This window comes from Struthio camelus, chromosome 10 (assembly GCF_040807025.1).
Source record: "Struthio camelus isolate bStrCam1 chromosome 10, bStrCam1.hap1, whole genome shotgun sequence".
Lineage (NCBI taxonomy): Eukaryota > Metazoa > Chordata > Aves > Struthioniformes > Struthionidae > Struthio > Struthio camelus.
This window is the reverse complement of record NC_090951.1, coordinates 30,136,635-30,146,295: the sequence shown is the minus strand read 5'-3', so window position 1 is coordinate 30,146,295 and position 9,661 is coordinate 30,136,635. Positions and strand designations below refer to the sequence as shown.

Genomic DNA, 9,661 nt, shown 5'->3' with positions numbered 1-9,661 from the left:
TGGCTTGTAACCATCAAAGACGCAATTCATAGTGCTCAGACAGCTGACAGAGATTTAATACTAAAGCACAGATACAGAAGAGACAACCGTTTGGCAAGATGGTTGCATGTTTATGCGCACATGCTCAAGCAAGCAGTGTGGTGGACCTAGTGCAGCTCTAAGGAGCCATGGTGCAGCTGGCTAAGTGCAGAGGAATTGCAGCTGACTAATGCTTGAAGTGTTGAAATAAAGTATCCTCAGTGAGACTGTTATTAGTTGCAGAAAATGTCTTGCAGGATGGAAGTACAGCAGCCCTTGGAAGTACAGTATAGCCCATGCCCTAAAAACCCTGTCACCATTCATTTTGGAGCTGTATTGCTGAGAAGTTTGCGGGGTTCAGCTTTTTTGCTAATCCTCAGACCTGAGCTTCCTGGCTCTGGGCAACTAAATTCCCCCCTGACTCAGTCTGCAGAGTCTGGGTACAGCAGTAAAACCAATCTCCAGGCTGGTCCGGTGCCAAGCTCCATCTCTTCTGCTGGGAGTAAGGAACTAAAACTGGGATGGCTCCATCCAGGCTGAATGCAGACAGCTCATGGACTCTCTGCTCTCCTGGCAGGCATTTGTAGGAAATGAGAGCTGAGGGCCACTTCTGAGGCCATGGGAAAGTTGCAGCTTGGAGGGACTTTGGCAGAAGGGATGTATCCAGAGCTCCTTGCACAGAGGCGCTTCATGCTGCCTGCAGCAGACTACTTGGAATTAAAAGGCAGCCAAAGCAAAGAACCCTGTTACGGGGCTCACTCCCACTGAAGGGTAAACTGAGGCACAGGTGAGGACCCTGGGGCCATGCTTCTCTGCCAGGGTCCCCAGCTGCTTTCCTAGCCCTTGCTCTCTGAAGTGAGGCTATATGTCCCTTAGACTAGAAGCTTGCTTGCAGTGGGTACGCTCGATGTCAGGGAGGGACATCTGGCCAACAGTTAGTCCTGGGAAACAATTGTGGTTTTGTCGTTCCTGGTGATATGGGAGGAGAAACCTACGATTTCTTCTTTCTTTGGATAGTACAGAACAACCAGCCAGATGAATATGAAGAGACCTGAAGGAGAAAGGCATTGATTAGCAGCAGCAAGAGAGGGTAGAAATCATCCTGCTGGAACGCTCACTGTGGGATGCACAGGACCCTGATCCAGCTCATTCCTCACAGGTACTTTTGCTGGGAACAGCTCTGAACTCACTGCTGTTAATTCCAGGGTTGGATTTCCCCCCCTCCCCCCAGCTCCTTCCTGCTTCTTCAGTAAGGACTTCCCATGTTTAAGGTGATAAATTCAACAGGGACTTGCCCAGATGGATCATGTTGTGCCTCTGCTAAAGAATGGATTCCTTGCAGAAAATGTTCCCAGGTAAAGAGTGGATGTGGGTTAGGAGCCATGGCCACATTATTGCCAACCACCTCTTTCTCCAAGCACCTTTACAGCCAGTTCGAGGCTTAGCACTGATTTCTCCACTCCACTCCACTCCTTGTTAAAGGGAAGGCACCTTGGTGCCAGGGTGCTGCCATGGGACCACTAGTCCAAGCACTGCCCGGCTTGCGCCTGCCTCCCTCCACCTTCATAGCCCAACCTCTGGGAGCCCCATGCTGCCAACATGCTCCCGAGCTTCAGGCTGGCCCCTGACCTTGGAGGGAGTTCAGGATGGTGAAGAGGTAGCGTATGGCCACAGAAGTGTTGCCGTAAGTGAGGAATGCCAAAGCCCAGGTGGCTCCCAGCAAGCAGAAGAGTCCCATTGCCATCAGGCCCACTTTCCAGGTCTTCCTAGTCTCCTTTGCAGCCCTGGTGCTCTGCAGGTGGTAGTTCTTCCAGGCCACCACCCCAAAGATGACCATGTTGAAGAGGAAGATGAGGCCAAAGTAGCCACAATTTGTGATGTAGTGGACCATGATGTGTTCAGAATTGATCCAGCACCTGAGAAGAAACAACATCAATGCTCTGCTCCTCTAGACTTTCAGAGCAGCATCCATGGAAACCCCACCCCCTCCTTGTCTCCTCAGGAGGATATGTTTTGGGATGTGACAGGCTTCCCATTGAGACAGAGATGCAGGAAGTGCCCTCATTGCAGTTTTTTCCAAGGCCAGAATGAAGCATTGAAGATGGGGATACAAATCTGCTTTTCTTGTACTCTTCAGCGGAAATGGAGGAGTGCGCAAGGAAAATCTAACTGGACCTTGGATGGTTTCCATGACTTAGGGGCCTGTGGGCATGATAGAGGAGGCTAGGTGTGATGACCGAGCTGGTCCTGCCTGATATAAGGTTCCCTTTCCTGCTGAGTGTCCTGTCATCATGTACAAGCAGCCTTGCATCATGGAGGTCCTGCATGAACAAGTAATGGTTGTTAGTGCGGCTATAGAAAGCTACTCGTTTTTAATCAAATTGAAGGAAGAGGAAGCATTGTGTAAAGCTGAGCAATACAGACACAAAGCTCTGTGGTTAGTAAGTTACCTTTCCCCATGCAAAACAGTCATCTAATCTCTATGGACAGTTACATAAGACAGTGTCACTCACACGGAGAATATGAGCTGGTCATCCGTATTCTGAATGCTGTATTTTCCATAGCTGTCAATGCTTCCTGCTACAATGACCACGAAAGCAGGGAAGCCTGCAAAAACAAAGGAGACAGGAGTGAAGGAGAACAGAAATCCATGAGAAAGGTGAGACAGATAGTCAGCTTGGGTTCTCTGCTTTTTTCTTTCTACTCCTGAATGTGCTGTTCTCTAGGAAGATGGGGTTTAGAGAGAGCCTCAGAGCACACTGGTTGTAGGGGGCACAACAGACAGTGCTTGGACATGATATGGAGAAAATGCAACAGCTTTTGGTAGGACGGTTTGAGTTGTGTGCACTGTTCACTAAACTTTCTGCAGGATCATTTGCTTTGTTGATGCCCAACTGTTCCTGCCCAATGGTGTGGTGCTGGGGAAAATGGGTTTCTGACAGAAGGAGATAATAAAAATCCCAGAGGACTCTCCAGGGATTTCACCTGCTTAATAAGGTAGGTAGCTTTGGTCCTCAGCAGGATGGAAGATCCTTTGTAGGAGCTTTCCCAAATCCCCCCCCTGGGTAGTGTCATTCACAGCACCTAGTCCATATAAGACACTTCCTAGCTCCAGTCACAGCATGTCAGAGCTACAGAAGGGATGAGGCTCTTTCTCTCCTCCCCTCACTATATAGACCTATTCTTCTTCTGATTTTAACTCACTAGCAGAGCAGAGTCCTTCCCCAAGTGACTCTAGCTCACGGTGGAAGCCACAACCCAAGGTGGCTGTGGGAGCAACAGGACTTCTTTCCCTAGGATATGGTACCCCATGCCCCAACAAGCCCCTCCTGGACTGCAAAGAGTCCTCCTGGCTCCCACATGTGCTCTGCTCCAGCCCTCCTCTGAGAAGGACATCGCTGCACCACTCACCAGGAGGAAGGAGACCCACAGACAGCATTGCTCCAGCAGCAGGGAGGAAAGCTGGAGGAAGGAGCAGGAGCAAAGGCTGCTCTGGCTGCAGGAGCAAAAGGACCTGGGGCTGGGTGCAAACTGACACTGAGTAAGTACTCTTTGAGCAGTGACACTGCCATTTTCCCCCATGGGTCTTACCCAGGTCTGGCCATGTGCTTTGGATGACCCAGGGCAGATGCTTACCCCAGCCGACGATGCATAGCTTTGCCAGGTAGTGGTGGATGTAGGTACCAAGAACTTTGACGAAGAGGAGGTAGAGATGACAGCCTTCCAAAGCCATCCAGGTGAAACAGCAGAGCAGGCAGTAGTGGGTGAAGCCCCCCAGGCCTTTGCACAGCCCTGGCTGGCTCATGCTAGAGATCCAATTGTTGAACAGAAAGGTCAGGTTGAGGAGGAGCAGGCTGCTGATGAGGTTCATATGCAGTGCCATGTTGATCTGGATGGTTTCATCAGACTTGAACTTTTTGTATGTACACCTGAGAGACACCAGAGGGAGCAGAAAAGGCAGAAGGCATGGCTAGTGAGCATGATGGGAGAGAGAGCATGGACTTGGGTGCTGAGGGGGGGAGCAGCATGTGATATAGCAAGAGGGGAGTCCCATCAGGAAATGCTGATGGGAGGAGAGAGGGGAGACTCTAAGTCCCTTGCCCTGGACACCAGCCACATGGCAGTATTGCTCTCTGAGCACTCAGTTCCACTGCCCTGAAAAAATCACCCCTTTCCCTGGAGGACAAGTAGGTCCCAGCATGTCCAGGAGCATGTGGGATCTAGGTATGCAGAGGGACCAGGCCAGGGTACACCAGGTCCCAAATCTCTCTTGTCCCTGAGCCTGACAAGTCTCTGTGGAGCCCCAGGACACAGCTGGACACGTCCTACCTTAAGAAGATGTAGAAGACAATGGAGAAGACTGAGAAAGCCACAGCTACCCCACAGCCAACATTTGCAATAACCATCAAGGCCTGTGCTGTGGACCTGTCCAGAGTCGAACGCTGCCAAACACAGACATACATTGAGTTAGCGGGGCCCAGAACCAGCCTAGAAAACCCATCTGCATCTACTAGTGTTATGGGGCAGTGACCTGGCAGGGAGCTGAAGCAGAGATAACAGCTAGTGCTGCAGGGCCATCTCTGCAAGCCTAGGTCCTTCAGATTAGAGCAGTGGGACCGCTGTCCCAGAGACAGTCTCTGGAGGGAGCAGGGAACATGGTGGCTCTGAGAAGATCCAACCTCTATCTGGGGTGCAGGGGAACGAGAAATGAATTAAGTTTATGATGGATCACAAGCCGTCTCTAAACCTCCAGCTGGGACAACAGATCCCTAAGTCTCACTGCTTCAACAGTTTGCAGGTAGGCTGCAGGCCATTTCCACCCTTTACATCCTCCAATAACCTACTCTTGCCCTCCAGGTCACTAGGGTGGCATTGGGTTTGATTTTAGGATGGTGGCTTGGGAGGAGGTAAGACCTGGGCTTGTCTGGGGAGCAGATACAATTGCCTGCCCCGGAAGTGCAGCTATCAATGACACTTCAGGCACCAAACAGCCAAGGGGAGCAGGCAGCAACAGCCAGGGTAAAAGCAGGAGCTGTATGGAGTGGGGTTGTCACCAGGAGGAGGGTGAAGAAGGTCAGATGGTCACAGGAGCAGACTGTCCCCTTGTCCCCGAGCTGAGTGACACATCCACTGGTGTTCCAGCCTCCTCCCTGGCCTGCAAAAGGTACATGGGGAAAGCAGTGAGCGTGAGGCAAAACACCCTCTCAGTGAGCAGATCCCATTGTGGCCACCAGAGAGACCTCAAGCCCAGGCAGAGGGGATACCATAGAGCCTCTTGGGGAGGAAGGAGGCAGTAGGATGGAGGCTATGGTTGCCTTGGCTTGCAAAGGCATGGTGCATCTCTGGGGAGTGGCTTGTCTGCCCATGAAGTAGCCATGACCATGTCACGGCACCATCCTGGCCAGCAGTGAGTAAAAGATGACATAGTTAGAGAAGAGCTCTGAGCACCTGAACATGCAAGTGATGTCAGGAGGTTACAAAGATTTTTGGGGATCCACCTTGTTCTGTTTGTATAGATAACTGCTGTTTAGCAGCTCTTCCTCATCTAAACCCTCTGCACTGGACCAATATCTCTGAATTTCAGAGCATAGTCACAACACACACAAAATCCCACAGATGCTACCCAGATGAACCCCTTGGCTCTAGATGGTCTCAGTCCTGGGAGCCCATCTCCAGCCATCAGGGCATCCCCTGTCCACACAAAGCCCTTGGTGTTCCCAAGCTGACAATACATGGAGGCTGAGGCCATGGCAGAGTGTTTGACCCAGCCTCATTCCTAGGCCAGAGGCTTTCACCAGTCATTAGAGGCTTTTGCCGCCACGTTTTGATGACTTTTCCTCAGCAGCCTTTTCCCCTTCCCTCCATGGGCTTTGGCATCACGTTTCAGGAGCCCACTCCCAGTCCTACTGAGGCCATTACCTTTGCTGGGGTCCCAGAAGACGCACTGAGGGCTCACACCCTGTAATGGGAGAGAGCGGCAGTGAGTTGGGAGGCCTTATCAAGGGAGGAGGAATAGCACCAGGAGCAAGTGAGGGAGTGCACGACTAGCTTACGTGGGGCAGCTGCCTGTGATTGAAGATGAGCTGCACGGGGTCCCGGAGTCCGGTGAGCCTCGTATCTCCCACTGTGATGCCCACCACTGTGTTGTCCAGGATGTGCAGTGTCCGGTTGGTCTCCTGCTCGGTGGGGGAGCACTGTGTAAGCTGGTCTGCCCTGGCTCTTCTTGCCCTGCCAAGAGCCCGCAGTTCCCGCCCAGCAGTGGCCAGGCCAGCCCCGGTATGCCCAGGCAGGAGAGGGCCTCCAGTCCCTGCCAAGCCAGCCAAGGGCCCAACATCGCTCTCACAGCCCTGCCAGGGCTCACAGGAGGTGCCCACAAAGGCCAGACCCATGCCCTCATTGCTAGCTGCTGAAGGTAGTGAATGCCTTCCTTGTCAGTGCCCGGGACAGCCAATGGCAGGAGCAGAAGCAGAGGAACGCTGGAAACAACAGCTCTTACCTCAAACATGAAGAGCTGTTTGATATTGAGCACTGTCACCACTACCCTGGCTGTCCAGCTGCTCATTGAGTGAAATAGCGCCCTTGGGAGTCGGATTTTGCTTGCGTTCCCTGCCTCCATTGAGTTTATCCTCTTGGGGCCCTACATCAGAGAATAACGGTGGGAGATTGTTTGCTGGCAGTGTCCCGCTTGTCCCCATCACGTCTCTTCTCAGGACCTGCCAGCATTGCTCCAGACTCAAATTCAGTCCTGCCCAGGTGAGGGTTACTCAGTAAAATTGCCAGGAGGCTCAAAGGCAGAAAGGGAAAGCCTTGGCCCCAGGTGCTTAGTGGGTGAAGGGCAGAGCTGGGAGCAGACCCCCAGAAGTGCTCTCCTGACCTGCTGTCATCCCATGGGGACACGGTCCGTTGGCATGACCAGGCAGTGCGAGAGCCTCAGGGCTGACAGGAGGCACAAGGTCCTGCACACTCTTCCTCTTCCTTGTCCTTGTCTTCACATGGCCACCCTCTCACCCAGCGCTCAATGGGACACACCAGCTTCCCTTCTGGGGAACCTGAGATGGCTGCTCAGGGACAAACGGCCAAAGAAACAGGACTCTTCAAAGTTCTTCTTCATGCAGTGCCTTGTTATTATGCGGGACTCCTCACCGTGGGATGCTAAAGTTTCTTTGGGTTCAGAAAGCAATTGTGCAGATGACTGGGAGAAAAGCACACTCTGGTACACTGAGCCCTGCCTCTGGCAGTAAGTGAGAGGGCCAAGGAAAGCTTTGAAAGCACGTTGTGCCAGCACAGGCCTCCTGCGATAGCAAAGCACAGGAATTGCCTGGCCTCTTCGCGTGAGCTGTCTGGCAGCCAGGCTCATTAATGCCTGTTCAGAAGGAGAAGATGAGTATTTCTCACCTCCGAGGGGGAGAAGGAGAAGACGACATCGTGGGGGATGGCTCTGCTGATGTTCACCAGCAGCGCTTTCACCCCTGCTATCTTCTTGCTGATGGAGAAGCTCGCAGACTGCACAAACCTGCGGTGCCGAGAGGGCTATCAGAGGGGAGAGCATCAGGGATGCAGCAGTCTCGGCATGCCAGGACGAGGTCAGCGGGTTCGATGGGGCAGATCAGCCCTTCCCAGAGGGGTTAGCTCTACCATAGCCACAAGCTAGCACAGGGCTGCTTCCCTCCCTCCTGCTCAAGCACTGGCAGGGCAGGGCTGTGGGCTGGATCCCTTGCTCTGAGGACAGAGGGGACACGCTCCAGAGCAGGCAGATGGGCTCTTCCCACTAGGGCACACTGGTCTGACTCCATGCCCCACCAGAACAGCAAGAGTGGCCTGGGGTACTCCACGTTCCCCAAGCCCAGTCCCCTTCTGCACTGCCGTGGGTTCACCTACCTGTGCATCTTCTCCCTCAGGCACCGGCAAGCCAGATTGCTGGCCCGCCGCAGCCCCTTGCACCGGGCCAACAGCATCACGTTCACGCTGCCCACATCCTCTGGGTTGACAGTGGTGTTACAGCAGTCGTAGCTGTTGTCCCCCCTTTTTAGGGCTGGGAGAAGAGGGAACCTGAGTTATTTTCAGAGGATGCCCCAGCTGCCTCCGCCTTGCTGGGCCGCAGGGAACGTGCAGGGAGCCAGGTGAGAGAAGCACAGCTGGAGGTAGCTTTGCCCCTGCCCACTTGGGCTCCAGCCCTTGGCCACAATGGGAGCCCTCGGCCCGGGTGGTACCCCCAGCAGCAGGGCAGGAGCAGGCACCTTTCCCTGTGCTACAGGGTCGGGGCCACCCCCCTGGGGTGGTTCAGGGCATGCGGGGCTCAGGCATGGGGACAGAGAGGCCACTCACCGTCACAGCTGTCCTGTCCTCTGACAGCATCTGGAAAAAGAGGGTGTAGGAAAGGGAGGAAAAAAAACATCCAGGGTCAGTCCTGAGGCAGCATGGAGAAAGGGATCCCTCTGCGCTGCCTTCCCATAGAGGAATGGGGAGAATCAGGAGAAACTGGAAGGTGCCAGGTTCAAAAGAAACAAAAGGAGAGGTTTTCTTCACCCATTTAGTTAAACTAGGACAATCTTGGCTGCAGGCTGGTTTGGCTGCTAAAAATGTGCAAGCTTTCAAAACACAAGTGGATAGACATATGGGCCGGTAAATACATGCCCTCCAGCAGCATGTCCAGCCTCCTCGTGACCATCGCAGCAGTGATCCCAAGCTGCTGGGGATGACTATTAAAACCGGGACCCATCCAGACTCTGCTCAGGACCCTACAGGTAAGGATCCTGCTGCAGTGCAGTACACAGCCCAGCCAGTATAAAGCAGAGAGGCTTAGGGAAAAAGCCTTCCTCTCCCCTCTTTTCTTTCCCAGCTCTCTGTGCATCCCAGGAACTGACCCTCCAGTCCATCCGCGCCCACATCTTGCTCCCTGTGGGCTGAAGCACTGCTGCGGTCCATGAGCCATCCTGTCCCCCCGACAGAGGTACGAGGGTTGCCCAGGCCAAGCCAGCAGCCCAGTGCCAGCTTCCCCAGGTGTGGGCATGGCTCATGCCCCCTCATCTGCGACTCACCAGGCAGCAGCAGGAACAGCAGGACCGAGCTCAAGAGCAGGTGCTTCATGCTGCTGCACTGTGTTTCCTGGCAGCCCGGGGTCCTCACCGGCAGCCCTCTGCTCCCTTGCCCTCTGCCTTGCTCTTTCAGAGGCTTCCCCAGGGCTTGTGGCTTCTCCTGAAGCAACGGCAGTGTCTTCATTTCCCTTCTGCAACCCCCATGCTACTTCCTGTGGATTGGCAAACACCCTGCTTCTCCAACCTCACAGCAACACCGATAACGGTCGGCACTGCTTTTCCTCCCTCCTCAGCACCAGAGCCTGTCCTGCCAGAGTCCCTTGCCCCTCTCGCCCACGGGAAGGACGACCCACCACACCAAACCTCACTTTGCCAATGGCTCCCCGTCCCGGAAAGGGGAGTGCTGGGTCAGGGCAGCCCCGCCACCAGCAGAGCCCGCGTCTCCCGAGTGTCCTGCAGGCACAGCATCTGTACCCGTAAGCCCAGACACCCCCAAGCTTGTGGGTGGGAAGGAGGTGTGAGCATGCAAGGGCGACACAGGGGACATAAGGCAAGGCCCAAGTTTGTGGCCGTACGGGCTCCCTCCCGCTTAGACAGCCGGTCGCTAG

General features: G+C 54.1%; 1 protein-coding gene across 4 annotated transcripts; it reads right to left on the bottom strand.

Moving 5' to 3' along the window:
• Positions 1-38: 38 nt before the first annotated feature.
• On the bottom strand, positions 39-9,427 carry ADGRG3 (adhesion G protein-coupled receptor G3). Of its 4 annotated transcripts, none has more exons than XM_009666062.2 (13): positions 9,057-9,369; positions 8,344-8,373; positions 7,897-8,050; positions 7,414-7,531; positions 6,515-6,655; positions 6,072-6,194; positions 5,938-5,977; positions 5,073-5,173; positions 4,348-4,460; positions 3,655-3,947; positions 2,532-2,625; positions 1,648-1,934; positions 49-1,069 (listed from the first exon to the last, which is right to left on the bottom strand). In XM_009666062.2, exons 1-13 carry the CDS (start codon positions 9,235-9,237, stop codon positions 954-956), a joined length of 1,791 nt encoding a protein of 596 aa, XP_009664357.2. In that variant the 5' UTR covers positions 9,238-9,369; the 3' UTR covers positions 49-953. The 4 variants fall into 4 exon arrangements, with proteins under 4 accessions (XP_068811508.1, XP_009664357.2, XP_068811509.1 ...); XM_068955409.1 differs by lacking the exon at positions 49-1,069 and adding an exon at positions 2,194-2,339 and having other exon boundaries at positions 1,803-1,934; positions 9,057-9,373; XM_068955407.1 differs by lacking the exon at positions 6,515-6,655 and having other exon boundaries at positions 39-1,069; positions 9,057-9,427.
• Between the last annotated feature and the right edge of the window lie 234 nt (positions 9,428-9,661).

Bases quoted from the DNA above. Each gene is read 5' to 3' on its own strand.
- ADGRG3 (XM_009666062.2), bottom strand. From the start codon at position 9,237: ATGAAGACACTGCCGTTGCTTCAGGAGAAGCCACAAGCCCTGGGGAAG. The intron at 2,626-3,654 runs GTAAGCATCTGC...TTGTTTTTGCAG, and splicing joins GCTATGCATCGTCGGCTGGG to GCTTCCCTGCTTTCGTGGTC. The intron at 1,070-1,647 runs GTCAGGGGCCAG...TTTCTCCTTCAG, and splicing joins CATCCTGAACTCCCTCCAAG to GTCTCTTCATATTCATCTGG.